The sequence below is a fragment of the Alligator mississippiensis genome, chromosome 2, assembly GCF_030867095.1.
Source record: "Alligator mississippiensis isolate rAllMis1 chromosome 2, rAllMis1, whole genome shotgun sequence".
Classification (NCBI taxonomy): domain Eukaryota; kingdom Metazoa; phylum Chordata; order Crocodylia; family Alligatoridae; genus Alligator; species Alligator mississippiensis.
In genome coordinates, this window is record NC_081825.1 from 199,957,072 (window position 1) to 199,984,662 (window position 27,591).

The 27,591-nt window shown below is 42.4% G+C and overlaps 1 protein-coding gene across 6 annotated transcripts in view; it reads right to left on the minus strand.

Moving 5' to 3' along the window:
- GALNT18 (polypeptide N-acetylgalactosaminyltransferase 18) overlaps positions 1–27,591 on the minus strand; it is a 546,174-nt gene that overhangs the window by 43,923 nt on the left and 474,660 nt on the right. For 2 of the 6 annotated variants that reach the window (XM_059722679.1, XM_059722680.1), the window contains one exon: positions 11,247–11,693. The exons of the other annotated variants lie outside the window; for them this stretch is intronic. In XM_059722679.1, the coding sequence (XP_059578662.1) occupies positions 11,547–11,693 (147 nt within the window). In that variant the 3' untranslated portion in view covers positions 11,247–11,546. Of the gene's footprint in view, positions 1–11,246; positions 11,694–27,591 lie in introns of those variants that run through there. 6 annotated transcript variants of the gene reach the window in all.

The window sequence follows — 27,591 nt, forward strand, 5'->3', positions numbered from 1 at the left end:
CTCCTCGCTGAAACCAATAAGAATTACTCAGCATGAGTATGGTAACGATCTGTTTGGGGGGGGCAGGTCTAATTAATTAACATCTTCCATCTGAAGGTGTCAGAGTGCTTTTCCAAATAGTATATAGGAGCTTGCACCATTCACCCAAAGCCTAAATTAATAAATCTGGCAGGCTCTAAAACCAGATCTTCCATGAGGCTTATATACAGCCACAGCTCTTTTCAGATGAATAAAGCTCTATGTGATTTAATCTCTCCCAGAAAATTCCACTCATGGCTTTAGTACTTGAAAGCATCACTCTTAAGAAGCTGAATCACTCAAATCTGCCATGCTAGACACCAGTTATTGATTGTGAGACCATGTAGACAGAGTCATACCAAAGTAAAGTACAGGATTTTAAATGTAAGCTACTTAAAGCCTGAGATAGTGTTCTGAGTGTCTATATTAAAAAACAAACAAAAACTATTGTTCATCTATACTGCCATTAGAAGTTGATATTGGTAGTTTTTCCTTTAACTTTCTGTCCATTTTTTTTATTTGACCCACATGGATCAGAACATTATAGATGCATGCTTCTGCATGCAGTTTACAGATACAGTCAAAGACTATGTTCTATGCTATACATTAGAGGCTGAATAGCTAATGTACATCCATGGAGGGACTATGCACTCAGATCATCATGGGAATAAGCTCACTCTTTCTGCAGTTTGGTGTACAGAGTGATACCTATCTGCAGTTTAACATCATGACTCATTTCCTTCTATGTAGCCAGATAAGAAGTGTTCTGCAAAGCAACAAATATAAGCACCACTCTAGTGCATAGTGAAAAGTTAGTTGATGGCTATAGTTACGTAGCATCAGGTAGTCCTGCATCCCCCACTGAAACCAACTATCTTAAAATGGCTGCCAAGCAGGACTAGGTACATTAGCATCAGTATTTTTAGCAAAAGATCTGTTTTGGAAGTTTCTGTTCCTAGGGGAACATTAATCCTTAGTGCTTGTGTTGTCATGATTTTTCCAATTTGTAGAATAAATTCTTTCATGACTGGTTGAGTTAATAAGATAAGTTTTTGGTCAGGTTTACACAGTGCATGTTTTCAGTCAAGGGTTTAATGCTGTATTTACTCATTTCCAAGACCAGGGTTTCCCCCACCCCCGCTATTTCACATGGGGGTGTGTGTGTTGGGGGGGGGGGGGGGCTTTGTCTTGGAATTGGGTCTGGAGAGTCCCCAGGCTCAGGGCCCTAGCTGCAGCTGCTGCCTGCCCTCCTGCTGCCTCTGTATCCTCTGCATCTCTCTCCCACAGTCTCAGGCCCCCAAACCCCGCTTTCCTCCCCAACTGCCCCTTCCCCCCTATCTCCCTCCCACAGCCTCTGCCCCTTCCCCTTCCCACAGCCTCTGCCCCTTCCCCTTCCTCCCCCCCCCCACTTAACCTTGCTCCAGCACTGGCAGGATTGCTCCTTATTGAAGCCTGGGGCAAGGAACACAGACCCAGCCCAGCCCCATAACAGTGGTGCAGAGCCAGCACCACTTTTTGGAGCCAAGCAGAAGCATACAAGGAAAAGATGGGGAGGGGGAAGGAGGAGTGGAGGCCCAAGGCAGCAGGGGGATAAGCACAAGGTGGGGTAAGTGGTGGAGGCATGGGGGGCACAGAAAGGTGGGCCAAAACCTGTCCCCTACTACCTGCCCCCTGTCTGCCCCCCTGCCATTGCTTTCGCCATTAGTGGTGGGGATGAATTTAAGATGAGCCTCCAATAATTAGATTCTATACCTGGAAAATTATAACAAATTTATAAACTTTCCATGTATGGAATCTACTTCTTTGGGGATGGCCTTAAATTCAGAGTCATTTGGATTTGGGTGAATATGGTACCTTAAGAAGATGAATCATTTAAATCTGACATGTTTCTCCTACATGGAAATATGTATTATTATTTTGAAATTCAGAGTAAAATATCCTTGGCTGTTTGATGCTCCCAAGTTAGTGAATCTTGGCATTTCTTTGCTGAAGTCAGTGAACCCCATGGTAAATTATACAGTTTCACAATTCTGCTGTGAGTGTTTCCAGCCCTACTAAAGTTCAGGTTTACCATGATATACTTTGGATTTGCCTTTGAATCAGAAATAATTATCAATTTTGGGGTTTGGTATTGGCATGTTGTATCTTTTTAAAATGTAACCACATCAGAGCAGATGATGTAGCCATAAGACAAATGCTTTTTACTGCTGGTCTAAACAATGCTTAAAACAATCTAAACAAAGTCGACAGTAGCACAGATAAGACACCTATAATGGATTTCTGACACAACTTCTTAGCAAGGAGCCCAAGGAAGGCTTGCCACTTTTGAAGTTCATTTTAAATCAAATTGAACACTTTTCTACTGTCAGTGCCAACTGCAGAAGTACATACACTGCCAGTCTGAGAATCATGGCCATACAGTGGATACTTTCCATACAGGAGTCGCATCTATTCTCTAGTTTTGCAGGAAATTAAAGGGCCTTGCTTGGGACTAATAGATTTGTTATCACTGCTGTAAAGACAGACTCAGTGTTGGTAATGTTACTTTTTTGTAAAAGGAAAGATCACCACAGGAGCCTTCAAAACTAATTTAAAGAAAATTAAAATCTGCAGGACTGTTATCTGGTACATATAACTTCAGGAGCCTTTGTGGGAAGATTATTCAGCGTTTAGGGAAAGCTACTGAACGTTAAGACTCAGGGTTCTATTTTGCTTTAAGATCCTTCTGTGAAAGAGTCTGCACTATCCTAACTAAAATGAAAGTATCATTGCTAAAAAAAGATCAAAAAATCTAGTGCTAGTATTAAATATAGCACATAAAAACTGCATCTTATTAGTATGCATATCTTTAGCACTGACAGTCCCCAACTGAGATCAGAGCCTCAGTGTGCTAAGTGCTGAACAAACACATGGTTCCGGAAGAGACTCAAAATAACTTAGGGTCTAAATAGATATGACAGTCAAAGGATATAAGAGAGGAAGTAAAGTTATCCGCATGTCATGGGGACAGAACTGAGGGACAGAGACTTTAAGTGACCTTTCCACTGAGATCAGCAAAGGAAAGTTGCAACCTACAGGAATATTTGAGGGAATAAATTCGTTTAGGCTGTCCATAGCCCTAGAACAGGTACATAGCAAAGGAAGGTTCAGGTAACCTTCACTATGGGACAGAATAGCTTTCTCTCTCTACCTGTGGATTAACTCCAAGGAGAAAAAATGCATTCAAAAGAGAGGCTGTCTCCTGAAGTAATGTGGCCATTGTTTCTTACAAGAAATAATGGCCACAAGCTAGCAGAGAGCAGATTTAGACTGGACATTAGGAAGAACTTCTTCACAGTTAGAGTGGTCAAGGTCTGGAACGGGCTCCCAAGGGAGGTGGTGCTCTCCCCTACCCTGGGGGTCTTCAAGAGGAGGTTAGATGAGTATCTAGCTGGGGTCATCTGAACCCAGCACTCTTTCCTGCCTATGCAGGGGATCGGACTCGATGATCTATTGAGGTCCCTTCTGACCCTAGCATCTATGAATCTATGAATCTATGAAGTTGCCCTTTGAGTGAAGAGAATTAACACTGCCTTTGCCCCCTGAAACCACCTGACCTCAGGTTGTTTGGGGACCTAGGGTCTGAGCATCCCCTTCCCTCTGCCAAATCTCAGGAATCTGTGAACAGGACCTTTAGTGAAGCAACCCTGGACGGTGTATTGAATACAGTGGATGAGAGACAAAGAGAGGTGGTGCAAACACCTACTCTGGACTCATTCAAAAGATGTTTGAATGCTTGACTTGCTGGGATCATTTGATCCCAGCCGACTTCTTGCCTATGGCAGGGGGGCTGGACTCAATGATTTTGCAAGGTCCCTTCCAGCCCCTAATGTTTATGAAGTCTGTGTGTGGTGTTCCAACATTTAAACTCCTGAGAACCGCCATTGGGCAGTACCATGTTCTGTAGAGTTTTAAATACCTTAATGATAACAGGAAAACCACTTGAGAGAAACAGTACAAAGCAACTCATCAGAGAATATTCTTTAATGCAAAGCCTTGCTGCCAGCCTCCTACACTTTTATACTGGCAGATCAGATATCTTGCTTTTATGCATTACATCCTTTGGGAAGTAAGGCTGGCTAAAGTAACTACTAAAATTTTGGGTTAGAGTGCCAATGTGATGAGGGTACATATTGCTTTAGGATGTTTCTGAAAGACAGAAGTGAAAATGTCTCAAATATTGGAGAATGTTATTGACACCACTTTAAAAAGTATGACGGTAAATGAAGGCTTTTGGCTGGATGAAGTGTATCCAGATGCAATATTCATTGTCAGAAAACAAAGGGGGGGGGGGTGGTGTAATATTCCTAACACATTTTATCACAGTATAATCTTCTGGGGAAAAAAATGACACTTCATTTTCCAGGTATTCCTAGTGTTATTGGTCCAGTCCAGAATCCCATCTATTTGTTTTTTTATAGGTTTTGTAATTTTGCTCTTGATCATGCTAAGAGGTCTGGAGGATGAGCTGGCTCCTCTTTAAAACCGTTACAGAAGATAGTGCAATTGGCACTAGAAGTATGGACTTTCAGGGACAGTAATGGCTCACATTCCTTGAAAATGGACATAGGGACTTTCTTCTGAGGTTTGCTTCTCTCATAATAGCTGATGGTAACAATGATGTTGAGCTGCATCTTGGGCATAAGAGGAAAGCCAAGCGAGAGGAGAAAATTCAAATAGCAGGAATCTAGTAATTTGCCAAAGTAAGGAGGTCTGTATCTCTCTTTGGTGGAAACAAACCTATGTGAAGACTACACTAGGCCACTCTAAATTTCCCTTCTCATAGTTTCCTATTAGTAATTATTCTGTTATATGGTGGGCACAAAGCAAGTGAGTGTCCTGATCCCCCTAGACCCAGGGATGACTGTACTTGTGGAGAAGCTGTGTATCTCTTGAGAGCTGGGCATATCCTGGGCAAATGCAGTCCAGCTCAAAGCATACTTCAGTAAAAGCCGGTGCCTTATGACAGCCAGATGTGAAGGGCTATGAAGTGTCTTCCTTTAGAAAGTCATGTACATGAGGATTAATTCCAAGCATGCCGGCATTGGGTTTTTAGGATGGTGGGAGGAGAGGTGAGGAGAGGACTGTTGCCACAAAGATTGGCTCCCAGGCACACCATAAAGGATCAAGCAGTGGAGCTTCACAGAGATATTATAATAGGCCAAAGGAGAACAAGGGGGTGTCATCTATACTTAACCTTTCCTTCACCCCTAAATAAAAATAGAGCCATTTGTATGGTTTTTGACATCTTCCAGGATAAGATGATGGAGAGAAGGAATGGGCTAGCTTTGAGATATTAGTGCAAGGTGGAACCTTAATATGAATGCTATGGCTGAAAGATGAACGAGAAGGGGAAGAAGCCTGTCTTAACTATCCGCAAGCAGCTGAAGAGGGACAAGAAGAAGGTAGGGGTAGGAACTGTTTCAATTGCTGTGACCAGGTTATGACTAGGAGCAATGTAATGTGAAATTGTAAAGAGGACAGTTTTGGGTAAAGAATTAGGACTATTTTTATAGAATGAATTTCCCAGTACATTGGTGAAAACACTGTCACTTGTGGTGTTTGAGGCTAGACTAAAAGAAGCCTTCCTAGAAGCAGTTCTGTGTTACTGATTTCCCTGGTCCTTTCCCTCTTTGATTGGCGTAGCCCTATAAATGCAGGATGTGGCAAAGAAAGAATGCATGTAAACCCACTTACAGAGATAATTTCTTCTTTCAATTGTCTTCCTGTAGTGCTTTCATGCTTCACTATTGGCCATTATCAAGGCAAGTACAAGGGAGGGTAGAGGTGTACTTTATAGACTAACTGATTCGGGGATACATGAGTTTTCATGAGCAACAGCTCACTTCATCAGCTGCTTATGTATCTTTAGTTCAGTTAGCTTACAAGGTGCACCTTTACCCTGATTTCTGACTGACTTCAGGCTAACTCTCTCTCTCTGGTTATAAAGGCATCTTCAGAAATGCCTTCATCGCTTGAGGCAGATGATTGAGCAATGTTCCGGAATAGGCCAAAAAGGGAATAGAAATTGTAACTTTTCACCCTTGTGTCATAAATACATTTATTGTTTAGCAGCAAGGCAGGAGGAAATGCCTTACCCATTACCTACCTGCCGGGTAATTAAAAAAGTAAAACATTATCATAAAGAGCTGTCTGTGATTTAGAGTTAATGCCTATCCCTAGCAGTAAGTCTGGATACTGTTGTTAGTCTAATCCTGTTCTGCATCTCCCTCAAGAAATTAGGCTTTTCTAATGGTTTAACATTAAGCACTGTGTAATCTCATTATCGATTACTGTTTGCATTCCTGTAGTCTCTGGTAACATTAGTTATGAACCAAAATGCCATTGTATATGTCACTGCAACCCAAAGATTGCCCTCTTCTCAAGTTACTAAAGTAAGTACATGCTGAAGAGTTTAGCTGAATTTCAGCCTAGTTTTAAAACTAGCACTAGTGAAAGAATAGCATTTCAGTATCAGGATCTGAAGAAGGCACGGGTGTTGTAACACATATGGGTGCCCTGTACTTATGGAGATTGATGTACAATACCAGTCAAAACAATGGAAAATCCTTTTGGGGGAGAACTCTATATCCCTATGAGTGTGCACAGCACCTTGAGTGATGTGGCCCCAGGTCTGGTTCATGGTCTGGGTGCTATCACAATACAAACACTAACAACGATCCCATTTCTCCTTTGATTATCAGCTTTTCATTTAAAACATTTAAGGCTATGACCAAACATTGTTTCACATTTAAAATAATGCTTAAACCTTTATATTGAAAAATGTAGCTTTAAACCCAGATTTAGGATTTATTTTAAAAAAATCTAAATTGGATCCTCCTGTAAATCCACTGATGACAATGCTGTTACCAAGCTGCACCTCCAGGGAACAATCCTGCAGTTTTTAGAGGTGGCAGGCCAAATTATATTCAGTCTCCTGCATGCAGGTCCCACAGGATACTAGAAGCGACAGCCACATAAACAAGAACAAGAGAAGAATTAATTTCAGTGGGAGTAATGACTGTGTAACAGCAGAATTTAGCTTGTTTACTGCTGAGGATGAGAGCGAGCAGTTAGATTGGAGAAGGAGTTTTCAGCCCCTTGAACATACTGGCTGCTGCATGGTCTTCTGTGGACTGTTTTATTTCAAGAACTGCTTTATTAAAGACTTCACACATGCTATGCAGATATTTCTTCAGTTTGGTATGAAATAAAATAGGTTGTAATTTTTTCTTCTTCCTTTCTACTTTTGCCAATCCCTGACCTGACACATCCAGTCCCAGCCTTCTGAAAGGAAGGGCTGCAATGCCAAACTCCAGATGCTCAGGGCTGTGGATGCTGACTCGTGGAATGATGTCCACAGTGCTTAGGCCTTTCTGCCCTGTGAATTTCACTGGTAGGCACCTAACTTTCCTTGAGCCCTGGGTAGGGAGCTCCGACGCCTGAATGGCATATTGTGAATTCAGTTCTCAGGCAAGGCATCAAAAAGTTTTATTCATGCAGTAGTTGAAACTGAGGTGTCCTAGTGGATCAACATTTAGTGACTAGGTGCCAAATCCTTCTGCAGCTCTTACTTATGTAAAATGCCCATTGAGTCAAAAAAGAATTTGTTTAGTTAATGGTATCAGCATGTGGTATGCTTTGTTTTACATTTTCTTAAAGTACTGGGCCAAAAATAAGCTGGTCAGTGTGAGTGAAGAAAGGTGGCTGGCTGTTATAGGAATGCGATTAAAAGGCAGACTTTAATGAGTCCTACCCAACAAGGAGTGAGAAACAAGGACTCTACAATTTGGCCCACAGAGTATAAGGATGCCATCAACCGGTACTAGCTGTAACCTTTGTGTTCTCCTGTTCTTAGAAGAGGAAATGCTGCAGAGCCTAAGACACTGGTGTTTGGTAACTATATATAGCAAAGGGATAGACACATAATTAGACTGTCATATGACTTATTAAACAGTCATTAAGAACAATGATGCTAAGAATAGTGAAGTCCTGAACATGAAATCAGTCTGTAGGAGGTGATATGGCACATTAAGTGGCAATCAAAACCTCTCCTGGAGCTTTTAAAGTAATAAACAACATAATAGAAAATGAGTGCATAGAATAATAAAAGAAAGGTAATTTACATGCAAGTATAAAAACAAAAGGAAAATCAGGATTGATAATCTCAGGCTGCCCCACCCCCCTGCATGGGTCATAAAGTATCTAATTGAAATTTAGGTAAATGGGAGAAGGAGGAAGTGAATTCACACCTTTTGCTGCTGCTTTTGGCTGGAGACACTTCCTGTATTGCAAGGTTAATGAGACAACAGCTAGCAACGACAGAGATGGGAAGTAGCTATAAAAGAAAAAGAACTAAAGAATCTTTCTTAGTGCATTATGCTGTGTCTCACTCAAGGAGAAGGACTTCCAGTTGGTTATTGGTTTTGTTCTTTTTTTTTTTTTTTTTAATTTTCCCCATCCCTTACCCCAACCAGATGTCTCTCTGCCATTTTGGTTGAGCTGTTTTCAAGTTATCGGTGGAAAAAGTCTCAAGAATGCAAGAATATATATTTTTTCATTATAGCAAAAAAAATGGATGAGTATTTCCCTGTGTTTTCCATCAAAAAAACTAGGAGAAGGTTAACTCCTAGACTGAGACTAAGCTTGGAATTGTTCAGCCAAAAGACAGACATTTTGTTTAGAAAATTCTGTGCAAGAGAAGTGAAAGTCTCAGCAGAGCACTGAATTACAGCAGCTGAATCTAAGGGAATGTTGTAATGTAAGGTTCCATGTATCTTGGACAAAAATAAGTTGTCAGGGCACTTCTTGCTGTAAGAATCCAAGTGCAACATTACTCATGTTCATTTAGTTCAACGATGACAATACAATTTAGTGGAAGGAGTAACCCCAGGGTCTTTCTGTGAAGGACACGAGAAGTCTACACTAGTGGGTGGGTAGACGTTCTCTGTAAGAAGCTGCTGCTATCTCGGGGAGACACATTGGAGAGTAATGCAGATACCCCTGGACCATCAAAGGCTGCAGAGAGCAGCAGTGGTACCAGTGCTTTTTTGGTATTAAAGCTTCTCTGACTGTTTCCTTCAACCAATTTTTACCCCCCAAGACTTGCCATTTGTTACTCAACAGATCATTAACTGAAGTGACCAATGTATAAGGAGCAGCCCCAGGTACTCCACTCTTAGCAACCCTGAAATTGAGGCATGCTAGTCAGTTCAGGATCCATGCACTTGCAAGATTTATGAATGTTGACCTTGAGCAAGACATTGTCTGGTACCAATCTGCGACAACTTTTTTCAAGTTGAAGATGAGACAGAGTCCTATTTCTGGGAGTTCTCAAGGATACCTGGGCACAGACTGAGAATTTAGTCAGGAATGGAGTCCTGGCTTCCAGTCCAATGTCTTAAGCATGGGTCTGCTCTTCCCATAGGTCCAGGGCAGGAAGTAAAGTCCATTCTAAATGGAAACAGTTCTCAAAGCCAAGATCTGTATTAAAAAAAGGCTGAGCTTCCATTGCAGATTTTATTTTGCAACAAAGCCTCTTCCTAGCGTGGCCTGATTATCTTGGCGGAGAGCATGGGAAATTTGCTGGGGGAAGTGGGGGAGCTAATAGCATTCCCACAAGCCAGAGTACAGCTGCTGCTCCACTCTAATTGCTGAAGGGCTCTCCTGGGCCCCCACACACAGTGTTCCTTTGCAGAGGAAGTAAGGTTGGAATCTGCAGCTTTGTCTGTTCCACTTCCCAGTTCTGTCCCTCTTCAGCCATTCCCTGTGCAACATCCTGCAGGGAGTCTTAATGAGTGGGCTTCACAGGGCACAGTAAGTGCATAGGCCAGGTAGGATTTCCAAGAGTTCTCTGTGCCAGCCTGAATCAGCTCGTGAGCTGATGGTAAAGCCAGTACAGAATGATTTGAACATCCCTCTCTATGCAGCCTTCCCAGACCCTTTTGTACTGTGCAGCTGCACCAGCTTGTATACACTCTCTAGAGAAGGAAGATTTGTATTTTATATTGTTAGAGAGCACGGAATGATGCTCAGCCCTTTTTGTGACTTTGCCTTCTCTTTCAGCAGAATTGTGCATCTTTTTCTGTAGTGTTTGGCACCACTGTCCTCCTCAGCCATGGAAAAACTAGAGCCCCAAAGGAGCAAGAACATTATAGATCTCACAATCGGCAGCTTAGCTTCAAATTTCTTATTTGACCTGCAGGCCAGTTTATCAGCAATCATGTGACGAAAAGCCTCCAGCTGTTACTTCACTTACTCAGAGGGACTAGGAGCAGTAATTGCAGGACTTTCGCAGCCTGTGCCACTAATGCTTTTGAAACCAAAATTACTGTAGCAGTGCTATGCCCTTTGAATAAAGAACAGCATGTCTCCTTTGCTTACCCCTTTAACAGCAGAAAAGTACTAAATGCTGCTGTTGAAATTAAAAGGTACACACTGATCGAAGATTATTTTCTATTGCTGATCTAGCGAGAATGCAGGAAACTCAATGTTACCAACTCCAGAGTCAGTTTTAGGAGTAGGCAACCAGGGCAACTAGCATGACCGACACTAGGCCTTGTTTGCACAACAAAGTTCTGTTGGCATAGCCATATCAGATGAGGGGCAGGGGGGAGCCTGACACAATCAGACCCCATAGCTAAAACAGCTGTGCTTATAAAACCCCTTATGTGGACGCAGCAGAAGGTGGCTCCAGTCAGCAGAGCTACTGCTGTTTGAGGGGTAGCTTTGGGTAGAAACAAAAATCCTTTCTTTCAGCAGATACATGCTATGGTGGCAAAAAACCCTTCAAAACACTAAGTCTTAGCAAAAGTTAGTGCACATAGGGAGGAAGAAGGATCCCACAATATAGCCTTCATGTAGGGCTGCTACAAATCTCTCAAAGCTTTGCCAAGTGCTACAGCATGAGTGTAGCCAACATTTTCCTCCCATTTCTGGTTCCTAGATGTGCCTAAGACCATTAAGCCATGGTCAGGGCAGGATCTGATGCAACGTGGTATTGAGAGTACTCTTCATCCCATTTAATATCATTATGCATGGACTCCAGACACTGCTATTTTAGCAAATTTCACCAGGGGAGCTGAAGAGATTTAAGCAACTGTCCAGGATCAGGCTTCAGCCAATGAAAAACTATAACACTCTGTTGTCTACCAACTGATCACAGAAAGAAAATCAGGTAGCAGCATGGCTTTTTTTTTAATCAATAAAAGTTTATTGTCCAAGTTATAAATATTATCCATTTATTTCCTATTTACATTTGCAAAATATTTTAGGATAGCTACCATCACCTGTCATTCAGCGTCTCTAGTAATGGCATGAAAACATCATTATGAAATAAAAATCTCTACGTTCAGCCCACAAACCTCACTTCCACACACACGCAAAAAAAGAATCAACGGGGAAAGAAAAAAAGACAGTACAGCAGGCAACATTGCAACATTTGCTACACAGTAGCAAAAGGATCAAGGAGAAGATATTCCTATAATCTCTTACGATGACAAGCTTTTCAGTACATTTGTTATAGACCAGCGCTGGCCAGTGCATTTTTGAAGAACCAGTTGAAATCCAAATTCATTTTCACTGTTTTCTTGCAGCTCCAGGCAACGCTTGGATTTTCTATTCTGGATTGGACCTCCCTTTAAAAAACAAAAATCCAGGTTGGGTTAAAAGTAATGATGGTGATAGATATTTAAAGTATGACACTGCAGGTTAGGCTAGCAATTAAAAGTACACCTTCAAATTGTTTTCTGGTGGAAAAGATCAGTAGTAGCACACAGGCTGACCTGAATTTCCTGGTTGGCTGTCTGGAGAAGGAAAGTAGCTTTATTTATGCCAGAATCTGGTATAGAGTCTCTGAAATTCAGAGCTTCCCAAAAGCTCTTGTAAATCAACAGGGGTATACCCAGGGGATTGCCCTGGTGATGTTGCATCCCCCCTTTGTTTCCTGATCTGCTGCCTGGCAGTGGCAGCAGCGTTTCTAATCAGGCAGCAGTGAGGGAATTGCTTGACTTCATGACCCATTATAATCTGTCTAGTTCCTTCTAAATTCTTCATTCCATAGGTTTTAATGACCCTGTCTCCCTTTCTTAATTGTCTTAATGTTCCACTGGTTAAGCTATTCTTTCTTCTGCAATTCTCTCCTGTCTTTTAGTTGCTCCTGGCAATGTAGCCCCTACTACACAGGCCTGTAGACTGTTTTTAACTCTAGCTACAAACATTAATTCAGGTGTGAGAGGAATGGATGCACTGGCAAGATGCTCAAGAAGGCTTAATCTTATACATCTGAAAGAGATGTACATTTTTTCCTAATGACTGTAGGGCTAAAAAAAAACAACATTTCTGAGTATTTTTTGCTAAGCTGATTGTGGTTTTTATATACTACATACCATGCTTACTTGATTCTAAGACAAGTTTTTTTTCTTCCATTTAACACGGGGGGAGGAGGGGGGGGCTCGTCTTAGAATTGCATATGAGGGCAGTTCAGAGATAGGCAGTTGCTGTGGCTCAGGCTATAGCCCTTACCCAGCTATAGCCACAACTGCTGCCTGCCTTTCGCCCCCACCCCCGCTAGATCTGTATCCTGCCATCTCCCTCCCATGGAACCTCTGCACCCCTACCTGTCCCTCTCTCTGCCCTTACCCTTTTTCCATGTCAGCAAGCTTTGTGCATGCTGCAGCTTGGGATGCTTTGCATGACCCCAACCCAGCCCCACAGTAACAGGCTGCAGCCTGCATAGCTTCTACGTGGACTGAGCTGGGGATGTGCTCAGTGACCCAGGCCAGAACAGGGACTAAGCCCGCCAACACAGAGCAGAGGCTGGAGGGAGAGGGGAACAGAGGCTGGTGGAAGGAAGCAGGTAGCAGAAGCCCTGGGGAGGCCGGGGGGAGGGGGGAAGGGGGGGGAGCAGAGGCTGCAAAGGGGCAGGCACAATCAGGGGGAAGCTACTCGACCTCCCCACACCACCTGCCTCCCCACTGCTCACCCACCCCCTGCAGTGGTAGGAGGGATGAATTAAAGATGACATTCCAATAATTAAATTCTAGAACTAATTTATACATTTTCCATGTATACAATCCAATTATTGGGGGGGAGGGAGGATCTTAAATTCAGGGTCATCTTAGATTCAAGTGCACAAAGAAATGTGTGATATAGCAAATTAATACACATTCCAGTAAAATTATACTTATTTTTGCTTCAATCCCAAATTGATTAATGTACTACTGCAGTGTTTCCCAACCTTTTACACTCTGTGGCACACTTACATGTCTTACCCCACCCAATGGCACACCGCCCAAGCAGGAGAGGGGGGTTAGCAAGCAGCCGAACACCGCAGAGCAGGGGGGAGGGAGGAGGGGGATCGCGTGGCAAGCAGCTGAACACCACAGAGGGGCACCTGAATCACTGGCTGGAGCCATGCTTCCCATCTGTCTGGCTGCCCGCAGCAGCAGGGGGCGTGGCTCCAGCCAAGTGGGGGGGTGTGGCACTGACCCAAAATGCCATGGCACACCGTTTGGGAAATGCTGTACTACTGGGCCCTTAGTCTGTTAGTAAAGTTTCTAGTTTCTTTTTTACCTGGAGAAAAATGTGTTGTGTTACATGTATTGATGCAACGCACCTTCTCCGCTGCCCTTTTAAAACAATCCTAGATCCACTCACGTAAATACACTCCAGTATATTTTCAGGCAGTAGGGATTGCTGGAATGCAGCAGTGCTATAGTCATATTTATGAAACCATGGGCTTGGGTGCTGTATATGTGGTAAGAGGGTTCTGTCATACCACTGAAGCAGTACACTGGTGCTGTAAGGAGCTAATGATCAGTCCATTGTTTCCTGAATGTGTAACTCTACAGGTCTCAAATAATATTCAATTTTGAGTTCAGCAGATAACCTATAATTTATAATCACATGCAATTAATGTTCAGTGTCAGTTCTATATTCAATTTGCAGTCTGCTTATGCCAAATTAAAGGCTTCTTTGTCTTCAGTGTGAGCAGGATCAGACCTTAAATCACTAGGGTTACAGCCAGCCTGGAACTAATTGTAGATATATAATCTAAATTATGAATTTTCCTTCCATTCTGGGTCCAATTTGTCCTTTCCTTAGTTTAACAATGCCCAGGACACTGCTGCTGAGATTTACAGGATAAAGTAATTGACATGATAACCTGAAATTTGTTTCTCTCATATGTGTGCACACATACATAGAGACAGGCTAGCTACCAGTGGTATATTGTCTGTAGATTAAAGGGTAGACTGTAAGCTGCCAATCTAAGAGCCAAGATGTAGAAACACAAAAATCTACTGATTTGTTTATTACTAAAACCCAAATTTAAATATTTTTATCTAACTTGTTCCAGGCTCTGTTGGGTTTCTCATTAAGAAGTCATTGGACTGATGTCTACAGTACTCGGGGGGACATTAACATAAATCCTATAGAAATGCTGAGATGTATTATTCAGAGAAGGTCATTCATGAGGCACTGGTAACATGTTCCATTTAGCACAGAACTCCACATTATTCATGAAGATGTCTTTGTGTGTCCACATCACCTTCCTTCCTATCAGACCAGTTCTATACAATATGCACTTTTTCTAAGAAATAAACATCTCTGAAAGCCTTTTCTTGGAAGATGCAAAAAAGATGCAGAATTAATTCTGATAACTCTAGGGTTTAAATGTGGTTAGGTTTGAATAAGGGAGACCATTTTCAGAATAATTCAAAACACGAGGTTTCCATAAATTGTTTATGAAAGGTTGAGATGGGGAATCCAGATCCCGTTCTTGCTGATTACTGTGCTTGGCATACAACCTTGATATACCTTCCTCAGTGAATGCTGAGTGAGCGGTATTTTTCTATTGCTGTGCCAGTGAGATTCCCATTAATATGAATGATGGTAGTTCCATGTGTATGTTAAATAGTTCAGACCTCCCTAAGCACTAGAACATTTAGAAATTTAAAACGATTGTTTTGGGACAAATTATTTAGTCAAAAGCTGAATTTTGTGCCACTGGCTCCCTGCTCCAGGGCTACTCTTCCCTCTGTCTTAACCCAAAGCCAGCTAAAATCAAAAGGAGATTTCTCAAATGAATTTCAGGGTTTTGGACCAGGCACTTTCTGAAAGGTTTCATTTCCTCATAAGAAGCAGACCTCTTTTGACAAGAAGAAGCTCACAACCTCTGATTTCTAAAGAAAGAGTTCATAAATTATAATAAAAAATGACAAGGTTTTAAATGACATTAACTTTAGGGCCTGACAGCAGTTCAAATCCACAAAGGTAATTAAGCAATTTCCTGCTTCTGCTGAAGCCAAAATTTTAGATGCTGTACAGTCCCTGTCAGCTTCTGCCTAACCCTGGAGGCACTTGCGTTCCCACAGTAGTTAGTTCCGCAGAATACACACATTTCTACCACTGCGTAGGCATGTAACCTGGGCTTTAAGCCCCATTCATCTCATCAGTATATTCTGCCAGCTACCTGAGACAGCTCCCTGCTCAGTTTCCTGGCTTCAGTAGGTCCCATTCTTAGGCACCGAACTCAGGTCTGAGGATACCTCTAGACAGCACGGCTCCTAATAATTGGGCACTGTAATGTTGGGCTGAAGTTATCTGTGCGCCCTAGATGCCTACCTCCCATTAATTCAGGTGCCTAAGTACTTGTGAGGGTGTGTGCCAGACTGTATTGAGTGCTTTCAATGACCACTGAAGCTTCGGATGGGACTGAAGGATGCTCACAGAACAACGGCAAGGTGGAACCCTACACAGATAACATTTTGCTTGTGGGCTACCCTGTCTAAAGTGCATACACATACCACAGTGACTAAATGTTCGTAATGAAAGCTTCAATATTAACTAAAGCGCCTGCCAGATAAAACTGTTTCTTTTAAACATATTCCCTTCTGGATCAATTCCGGTGGCCTCTCTTTAACAGAAGTAAGTGCCACTAGAGAGAAAAAGGCTGGGAAGCCCAGCTCAATGCAAGGCAGTCTTAGTTACTATAAAAAATCACTTTTATGTCTAGTACTGGAGCTTGCTGTATGAAACACAAAAGGATACATTGAAGTAAAGTGGAGTGACTTGAATATTCCAGAGACCACAGATGCTTTTAGAAAGACGAGATTTTTAGGAAGATTAAAATGAAGGCTCAAATCCTGTTAAGAACAACACAACTCTGCTCTTGAGAAGTATAGGGTCTGCAGAGCATGATGAAATCCTTCAGAAAGGGAGCAATAGACACACTTGTGGGGTCTTATGGGTAGGACTGTGGATGAGAGAACAGACCTGAGGCTGGGGCAGAGGGAAAAGAGGGATTTCAGAGCTGGAGATTTTGCTTAGCCACAGGTTAAGGAACCATTGTTTGACTTTCATGTAAAATTGATTTTTTTTTCATATGCTTTTGAGAGCTGGCTTCCTGGAGAGGTTTGATCTATTGTCCTTATGGTGGTGACAATGCATGCACCATATGTTGTAAGGCCCTGGAGTGGAGTAAATTACATAATTCATGGAAGCACATTAACTGAGCAATTCCAATGAAAGCAAGCAAGCACCATTCATCACAAACTAACAGGAAAAGGGAGTAAGTTTTGCTACTTTGACATGGGTGCAGCCTCTGATTCATATTGCTTCTGAATGGAATTTGCAATCTGTCATCTCTATCGGTGCTTGGAATGCTGAAACCAAATTCAAACAAAGATGCCATTTTATTTTATCCTCTTATTTATAGAAACTTTACTAAACAACTATTACAAAAAACAGTGCTCAACAAAACTGTCTGCCTCTCTTTACTTCCTTGTGTATCCTGTGAATACCATATATTCTCACACAGCACACCTCTTGTCCCAAAACTTAGGTGCTGGAAATTGGAGTGCACAGTATATGCAAGAAATAAGGTAAAAGCAGTTTCTGCCTCTTACCAGGCAGAAGTGACAGTAAAGTCTGATCCACAGGAAGCAAAACAATGAGCAGGATAATGATAAGCTTAGCTCCATAGGGGCTGCTACTCAATTACTTACTGCAAGGAAAGAGCTTTTTTTCCCCCTTCATTCTGCCTTGAAAGGTTCATGTCTCTTCCTGAGTATATGACACAACCTGCCACTGCTCTCTTGGGGTGACAAACATCCTAAGTTAGTAGCCTGGGAGAGGTGCAGCCTTACTATAACCTGGCGAAAGTTACTGCACAGGGAGAAAACAGACCTTCTGCTCATTTTCCTGAAATTATAATAAAGATACTTGAATGGTGAAAAGCAGCTGAAAAGGGAATAGAAGCAACCAGAAGACAAATAAATCCAGCCTTGACTATGTGAATGAAAAACAGAATAGAAATGATGGCAGTAGCACCTGATGATCTTGCAAAATGTTAAGCACCTTCTGCGAGTAGTCTTAGTACCCTCTACTCAGCACTAGGCCTTTTGATGATTCATGGCATACACATATAAAGTTGATTTAATGTTTCATAAGCACACTATTAGCATAAAGCCCTTGCTGTTGAATTAACACTATATTTCAATTCATGCATGTTATTATGGCCAATAGCTATTGGAATGTGAACTAAAGCAGCTTGATGATTTATTTTATTATTTAAGTACATCTAGTAAAGTCACAGTCAGTTTCACTAATGCATTAATGATTTTCATCTGCAGTCTACCCAGTGGTGACATAGATAATTAGTGACAACAAAGCATGGCTGACCCAGTGAGATCAGACATTTCAGAAGCTGATCACTTTTTATTTTTATGCCTGAACCTCAGTTCTGGGTTCATTTAACATATACAAGGGACACCCTTTAAATGCAGTCTTGCTTTAGAGTTTATTGACTGGATATCACCTGTATGTAATAGGTTTCTTTTAGTCTTTCTTTAAGGACATTTAATGAGGCACTGCCCAATGATGATGGCTTACAGAATATATAAACTGGCATACTCTCCATGTATAGTACCCCCCTCATGCAGAAAAGCTTGCTGTTTTTAAGAGGCCTTGGCTTATGAGTGGGGATCTGGGTTTTCTGTTAGCCATGGAAAAATGCAGTAAAACCCAGATTTTCTCCTTGAAAGGAGAAAAACCTGGGATCAGTGGATTTCCCCTTGCAGGCTAGCAGAGTTCCAGCTTGCAAGGGACTGGGGAGGGTGGGAGGAGGGCAGTCAGGCAGTGGGCGCTATGTGCATGTGCACATGGTAGCCTGCAGAGCAGCTCCTGCAGGTAAGTCTGGCAGGAAGGGGAAGAGGGGATTGAGGCCCCCCATAGTGAGGGAAGGAAGGAGTTAGGCAGGGCTGGGGCTGCTGCCCAGTCTGGGTGGTGTGTGGGGTTTGGGGCCCAAGGCTGGAATGCATGGGGGGCTGGAATGCACATGCCCCCCCCAGATTTGTGTATGGGGAGGGGGTGGGTGTGGGCTGCCCTCTGTGGGCTCAGGTTCCCTGCTCTACTGCCCTCCCCCCAGGGCCTTTGTGGCCTGGCAGGTGGGACCCAGCATGGCAGGGCAAAGTAGGGCAGGGCAGCTCGGTGCTGCTGCTGTGAGTCCCATGGTGCCCTGGTGAGGTGCCTGCTGCCCGTCCAGCAGCAACGGGGGTGGCACCATAGAGCTTTGTCCGTCACTGGTGCCAGGAGGGCAAGGGGTGCCTCACCAGGGTGGCATGGGGCTTGTGGTAGTGGCACTGAGCTTCCCTTTCCAGCCTTGCTCTGCCCTGCTGCGCTGGGTCCCACCCGCCGGGCTGCAGAGGCCCCAGGGGCAGGGCATCAGGGTAGCAAGCCCTAAGTCGACAGTGGGCAGCCCACACCTGCTCTGCTCCAGTCATGCTGCTCATGAGGGACAAGGAGCCATAATCCGCACTCTGCTTTGCTCTAACAGCTACTGCCTCCCATGGGCAGCAGCCGGGGCTTGGATGTAGGGCGGGGAAGGCAGGGGGCTGTGGACCTGGGTCCCTGGCCCCACCATAACCCTGGCAGCTGGGGGCCTCCTCTGGGAGGGCTGGGTGGGGTTATGGATGTGGAGTGAGGGGCACCAGCAGGGCCAGTGGGAACTGTGGGTGTGGAGTGAGGGGCACCAGTAGGGGTTAGGGAAGGCTGTGAGTCAGAAGTGAAAGGCATCAGCAGGGGTTGGAGGGAGTGAAGGGCAATGAGTATGGACAGGGCACCACAAAGTAGTAGAGGGGGACAGCCACAGCTGGACCCAGATCCCAGTGAGTGAAGGGGGCAGAGGGAGCACTGATTTTTCCATGATAAAAGACCCCCAACTCAAACACCAAAATTGATAGGTATTTAGAATTTATTTTATTATAGTGATGGAGGCACTGGTAGGCTTCCAAACAGCTTAAAAATTGCAAATATATCAATAAAACATTTTAATTATGGAAAAAAGCAGATTTGGGTTTTTTAAATCAGAGAATTTGCTATTTTTTTTATCAGAGAAGTTGTGATACTCTAGAATAGTCAGCCTTTTAGAACTTGGCCATGAGCAATAAAATGAAGGTGTATTATAGCAATATGTGATCACATACAGTTCATCCTTTTTTAGATGACTGCAAGGGTGCAGGGCACCAATAAGCTTTGCAAGTAATGTAATTAGCTTGGCTGAACTTTTCTGCTGCAATTTGGTGTTGGGTGGTGTCATGGAGTGGGCTTGTTGTGAGACTCAGCCCCACATGGATTACAGAATATGGGAGAAGAGCAAGTGAAAAGGAGGCTGCACATGGAATATTGGCCCTTAACATAACTGGACCCTAGCTGAAGCTTCCTGTAGGAAATACAAATTTTCATTTTACTCATTGTGAGAGTGCTAGCCTCTCTAAAGTATTAGAAAGGGGACAGGGCACTGGATGAGTTTGCTAAATGAGCAACTGAGATGATGCTACAATTTCTCCATCTGGAGAAGCAAATGCATTCTGCCTCAGATGTAGTATTATTCAGGATTCCTTCCAGATCTGAACAACCCACTACCACTACTGCAAGGCTAGAGCTATATATGCCACCAGGAATCCAGAGGGGGTGTGGCAGTGTGGTCACATGCCACTTTGGCCGTGAGTGACATGAACAAAGATGCAGAGGGGAAACCAGGACAGCAGCCCCAGGTGCCAAAACTTGGGGGAGAGTGAAAAAACAACAGCTGCTGCCACAGCAACACAGCAGCAGCTGGAAGTCACCACTCTCCCCATGTATCCTGCTACCATGGGCACACAGCTGCCTTGTTATGCCCCTGGCTCTCAGAGCTCACTGGCATGTCAGCAAAGCTTCTTCTGGGAGCTCCACATCCACTGTGAGCTCTATGAGCTCACTGGCTGGTTAGCACTGGGGCTGCCTAGAGTCCTTGCTTTTAAGCAGCTCTAAACCACTGCTGCTGTTTGCTCTTCTTCTTTCCCTGTCCTGGATTCCGCAGCAGAGGAAAGGAGAGGGCAAGCAGCAGCGGTCTGCAGAAGGAAGAGGAAGAGTGAACAGCAGCACCATTTCAGAGCTACTTGACAGCAGGGACTCCAGACAGATGCCTTGCTGATCAGCAGGTGAGCTTATAGAGCTCACAGCACATGCAGAACTCCCAGCTGGAGATCCATTGATAAACTAGCCAGTTTAGAGAATTCACTGGTGTCCATCATCATAGCAAGGGGTTGTGGCCACACACACTTCAGTTGTGTGGTATGTGCATAATCCATTGTCTTCATTGAGCATGTACAACGTAGTGGAAGGGATGTACATAAGGCTGCACCCTGGTCGCTGCAATCCTGGATCTGCCCATATATGCCACAATCCATGCCTCAAATAAGCATATTTAAAATAGGAATGTACATGCTGGTTCTTTGACTGCATGGAAAAACCCAAGCTTCACTAAAACGGTTTTTAAAACATTTTCAGGCTGGCTTGAGAAATCCTGGTTCAGTGACAATCTACAATTTTTAAATTAGGGAACCTTACCTTTATTTCTATGGCTCATCTTCTCAATACAAGAGCCTGACAAATAGTTCAGGATTCAGTAAACTGCCTACTGCTCTTCTGAATCATGAAGCATGAGTTGATCACAAATTAAATATTGCTCTGAGGCACAGAATGTGCATTGTACTATTAGATCCTGTGGCAGCAGAAGCAGTACATTTTGATTTGACGAATAGGACGTGATTACTGTATAACTTCATCTACAGTGCTCAGAAGCTGCTTTTTCCCTCTATAACTATTTACCGTATAAATATTCACTTCCCCTGGCCCTTTTATTTGAATAAGGTTTACAGAACCCTCTGAGCTTTGATTCAAGGTCATGTACACTCTGTTTGCAAATGGACTGAAAAAAGCATTAATGTCTTGTGTACAATAAGACAAAACTAATTTAGTTCATCAGATTAAAAAAAAAAGTCTTATTTGGATCTCATTGCCCAAAAATGTAATACAATTTCCCGAAATGTAACTCTAATTAATATTAGCTCTTAATCCATAATTTTTTTCCAGTAAGAAAAATTTAAGAATAAATTCATTTCCCGTTCCTTTAATTCCCCATCCCTGGGGAGTTATATTAAAGTCAGACTGCCAAGGTTGTGTTAAATGTACCCAATAATCACACAAAAAGCTGATATGCAGGAAAGGAAAAGAAATGGCTCTTTCTATTGCTTGGATAATGCAGGACTCAAATATGGGAATAGGAAATCTATCTGAATTGAGCAAATAATTCAGAGACAGATCCCATTTAGCACATGTGAAGTGCACATGTCAATAAAAGGACATAACAAGGGCCCCTCGTGTTTTGGAGAGGGGCATATGTGCCTGCATGTGTCCTCAGTACCAAAAGTCACCTATGTCATGCAGAATCAAACAGTAGAAGAAAAATTACAAGAGGACCTGTTGCCATAATATTGCCATGCAAACTTCCAGGGCCAAAGGATACTCTGAGTTTTGAGTACCACACATCCAAAACGTTACACAACAAATCAACCCAGAAACCATACGGAAGCATTTTAATGTGGGTCACCTTAATTGCCATGCTCATCTATGGAAGGAGCTGTAGAAAATTGATAAAATACAAAAAGACTGGTCTCTCCTAGAAGGAGGAGGACAGGTTGTGCATATGCTCATGCATTGAAAGAATTAGCAGTGAAAAGAACTGGGTGCTCACATCAAAGATAATATCGCAGAAAACTGGTGGGACAAACTGATATGTTGGGTGCTGACAGACATGCAGGTTCCACTCTAACTCATGACACTTTGCATAAAGCGCCACGAGTTAGAGCAACTTCCCTGACCCAACAGACATTCACTTGTGTTGGGGGAGTGGGGGAGAGGGTGAACCAAGCCTGCAATCAGGGTTGGGCTGATGCAGCCCTGCCCCCTGCTTCCAGTTCTGGTACTCTCTGCAAGAAAGGAGGGGGAGAAGAAGGGAAAGGGGAAGCCGTGGGCTGGGGTTTGCCAAATGAGCTGACAAACTGACCCTAGGGAACAGAAGCTCTCTAAGGTGTTCCACTTTAGAGTGACTTCATCTCATTCCCTCATTAGATGAGGGTTAATTGGTCACATGATAGGCTATTTTAAAGTGTTCGACAGCCATGCATTTCTGTTAGGGCACGGCTGTAGAGTGCCTTCAGGGGGCTGATCATGCAACAAATTGCACCCAATGATTGGAACTTCAGCGAGAAACTGATCCACATTATTAATCACCCCCTGATCATTGTATTATTGATTCAGATCATTGTTATTTTTATTGTACTATAGTTATATCTGTCTGTAAAAACAACAGAAGTAACAAATGAATGAACGTGTCTTGCTATTATGGGAAAAACAATAGAAAAATAATAATGTAGTTTTATAAAGAAAATATGTTTCCCTTTTTTCTTTTTCTTTCTTCCTTCCTATTCTTTTCCTTCACATGTTATGATACTCACCTATCTGAAACTGAATAAATCATGTTAAAACCCCAGTCAATATCACAACGCAGGCCAAGGCATGAGTGGATGAGGATAGTGAAAATATTTTCATGGAGAACTAACAGTTGCTGCACTGGTGGCTGTGTGGCAGAATGCCAGCTCTGTTTCTCCCCAAAAACTCTGCTATGTGACAATTTGGTTAACATGGTCCCCACAGAGGGAAGACATCCCTTTCTCAGGTGACACTGAGTTGTAGCCTGAGCTGGATGCATTCCTGAGGGAGGGGGGAAACCTGCTCCCACTGCCTATGTGACTGGCATCACATACCTGGGTGAGAGGCTTACGCTCCCTATTGTTCTAAGCAATGCCAACCTGACTGGGAGGGGGCTAGAGATTTTGTCAGTCCACCTGGCAACCAGTGATGCATTTCAAATTGGTTGGCTGGCAGCCAACAGGTGCTGGTCTCCACTGGACCAGGTAAATGAGGTCATAGGGTCTATATAAGTTAAGGCCTGCCCAGGAAGAGAAGCAGTAGCTATGATGAAAACTCAGAGAGAGAAGAGCTGGACCATTTGAAACTTGCTCTCTCTCTTGAAACTCATTATCAATTAACTGCCTGTCTCCAGAGGGAATCTCCACCTGCCTCTGGATGATTCTTGTGAGTAAGCTACCTGAGATCTAACTAGATATATAGCTTGCAGTAACTCAGATGCGTGACCAAAAGCTACCCAGCCACCCTGTTTGCTCTATAGGATTTCTCTGATATTGCTCTATTCTGTACCCTATTCCAAACCTACTCCTTATAACCAATGAAGTTCTCCTTTGTACGTGGGAGACTTATTGGGAGTGGGTCTAGATTATGCCGTGGGGTCCCCTTGGTTCAGCTGACTAAGGAAGACCACTATTTGTGCTTCAGACTGAGGAAAGCACCCCAAGTTCTTGAAGTTGGTCAAATACCCTCAAGGGCTACTAGGCCTGTGTTTCCCAGGGGGCACAGTACCAGGATCAGGGCAGACCCTGGGTGGTGGTGGCACTATCCCCAGGCTAGCAGGTGTGCTCCAGGAAGGGGGTCAGCTAGATGTGAGGTGCCCCCAGGGAGGTACTCGGAGCCTGGAAAGTGGTCGGGTGCAGTGAGGTGGGTGACTCAGTGCAGGAGCACCCCCTACTGGCATGCCACAGGCCGCAACCCACTAGGCACTGAGTTAGATCTCAATCCTCTACCCCATCTGAGCCTAAACATAAAAATGCTGGCTCTTCTAGGAGTGCCATCAGAGAGGAAACTGTTGGCAAATGTATGTTATAGTTGCAACAGTTTCTGCCCCTTTAATTCTGTAGCTGATGGAAAATATGTCGAGAAGGAAGGGAGCCAGACTTCTTATGTGGGGGTATATAATCTATGTGATCTAAGGTAGCGGGGGGGGGGGGGGGGGGGGGAGACTACTTAAGTGGGAATGAATAACTCATGTGGTTTAAGGAATCAGGGGGTACAACAGATTAGATTTCAAAGTGGGCAGTAGGTACTCTGTAAACAGTGCCACCCATACCATAAACATGCTAAAATCTGTGAAAACCAGGGATACAAAAGGAGAAAAAGATAAACATTCTGAAAGGGATGAAAACCAAACCAGAAAAATATCTTGAGAGGAGCAAAAGACATGCCATTGTCAAGGCAGCCAAGGGAGAAGGGGTGCGGATCATCCACAAAAATACAAGCAACAGTGAGAACTGTGGACTTCCATATCCCCCTTCCCCCCACTTGCCAAGAGGAACTGTGGACCCCAGAAAACTTGTAAAATCTTGACTAAAGGGAGACATTCTGTCCTTGAGACTACATAAGACTTATGCAAGGTTTCTGTTGATTTCATAACTTAAGCTAGTTATATATTGTTGCTTTGTCTTATTTTGTTGTGTTTTAAACTAGGCAAAGTTTTCTGTTACTTCCTTGTTTTATGATTAAAAATTGTAAATTGCTGTACTCATTAGCTGTACTCAATAAGTGCTCTTTTCAGAGAATGGACTGTTCTTGTCCAAGCCATTTTCATGACTATAGTGCCACCACCTAAATTCTAACACTAAGTTTAGGTAACACCATCATGGGATAAGCATGTCCCATCCCATGTAACAGACACTACACAGATCACTGCACTGACTACTCTGTAATTTTCTGCTACCTTCCCAGTCAGTGACCCAACATATTTGCACATGCAGTCCTAGCATGGGCAAGGGACATAGGGAAAACTAACAACTGGTGGTGTATAAAACATGCTATTTCTTGTCTGAATGGAGCATAACAGTAGCTTCCAGTGAGCCTGGGTTAGATTCTGGTGAATGAGAATGCATATAACTTGTGTGAGCACAAACTAAATTTCAAGAAAATGCTGAAGTATCCAAATCCCTAAGAAATGTTCATTGAAATTGTCTTTCATTACAAATATTGCTGAACTTGACCTATGCCGATATGGCAACACTGATAGGCAAATTGCCAAGATCTTTGTAAGTGATTATCTTTTAAAAATACATATTTCTTGATTCTGGCTGTGGTCAACAGGTTACAGAAGTTCTGGTCCCTGCAGAACGCAACTTACTTTCATTTATGCAGAGATGTGTATTACCTTCTTTGTTATAGTGAGACATTTTTTTACACCCCTCATATGGGAATAATCCTTATAGAAAGTAAATGCTGTTGAGTAGCCACTGCATCTCATTAAGTTCAGTGGGAAAATTCCCTTTTATTTCAAGGCAACTATATTGAGCCCTTAGAGAAAACAATCAGCATGGATATGTACTCTAAACAAACTAAAAAACTACCAGAGGAAAAGGAATAATCTATTCTGACTCACATGTCCATTATATCACTCATCCAAACCTTAGAAAATCAGGATGATGTAATAATTTTTCTTTATTACATCAAAATAATGCAACAGTATAATAATTTTAACAAAAAATCAAAACCAAGACAAAAATTAAGATTCATAACAATATATATCTGTTAGAAATATATATTTAGTTTAGTAGAGAAATAACTTCAGGGATTAAAACAATTAATACAGAACCCTCATGCTCATAATGGTACTGTCAAAAGGTATTAGGTTTTAGTAAACTGTCCTAAGAATTTAGTAAAGTATCTATTAAAGGAACATCAACACCATTACGAAGATTAGCAAAGCTATCCTCCCTATTTTTTAATAGAAGAAGGTGGGACATTTTTACTATAATCCATCATAATCAAAACATATGTAATTTTTTAATCTTTAATCCATTTAAGCTTGACAGTGAACACACTGCTTTCAATGGAAACTGTATTTTAACAACAGGCAATGGTAGTTTTAGCTATATCTTGCATAGTTTGTTTATGTATTGTTTCAACTTTTCTCCAGACTAATGAGGAGAGAACAGGAGTATTTTTACTCCGACAACCATTTAGATATTCAGATCATAAATTAATAATGCAAAAAGTAGAAGCTACCTGAGGTGATATATAAATTATATCCTGATTTTTGAGAGGGCCTTTGTTTCTGCTGGTTCTATTTTGCTGATTCATAGAAAACTTCTATTCAATGCAGGTACATTGATTTGAGGGCAGTGTTTTGTCCACAGGAATGGAAGGCAATATGAAAATTAGGCCATTGAAGTCCAGGTTATTTTTTGAATACCTGAGGTACTGAGGACTCATGACATCCAATTAAGACGAGTATGCAAAAAGCTGCACTTTTCTGGCAGCAGAGAACATCATTACAGCAGAGAACTGCAAATAAACAATACAGACAGCTTTGTACAAGGCTCTAGCATCCTAGCACTAACTTACAGATGAGTACGGATCCAAATATCTAACATTCCAAAAATGAGGAATATCTGGATATCACACTTTGGGTCATCCCATTATAAAGACAGCATCCTTTTTGGATACTGAGTGCACTCATTTCTCAAATGCCTCCAAAATTGGAGGTCTAAGAATACAGGCTAGTATTTCATGGCTTTCTCATCTAAATCAGACAACCTGGGTGTCCAATTCTTTGGTCTAAGCCATTACCATGAGCTCCATTGGTACTTGTGCACTGGTTTTATATTCTTCATTTGTAAACTACCTGGAGTTCTTGGAACCAGAAACATTCACAATTAATGTTAATATATGTGAATAACAAAGTTCCTTAATTAATCAAACAAATTATTGCTACTCTTCCAAGAAGGCATTTACTCCCTCAATATTAATTGTGTGGTGTTGGTAATGAAGATGCATTCCCATTTGTGCTGTATTATTTTGTACCCCAATTATATATTTAGATAGATGAGGTATACTAGCTATTCTAACAACTGTTCTTTTTATAGTTGAACAAGAAAATGGGTATCTTCGTATTTTATTAGGCACTATTTATAAATGCAAACATAAAATATTTACTAGTATCACAATCCATTTAGTTGAATTACAAGAAGGATTCTTTTATCTCACTCTAGCTTTTAAAAATGGTCTAGACAAAATTTGGCACTCTGGTGTCAAGGAACCTTCATTATTTAACAATCAGACCTATTTCTACCCACATACTTTCAGTCACCTTATACCAATGAAGCTTCTTTGCCAAATGGTAGTGACACATTGTAGTAACTGCTGAATTATACAACTTTCCTATATTCTATTTTAGAAAGACACAATTTCACCACTAAGATTTCTGAATTATTGTCTGGGAATGTGATATGCTCTCCTTTTCCATTATTATAC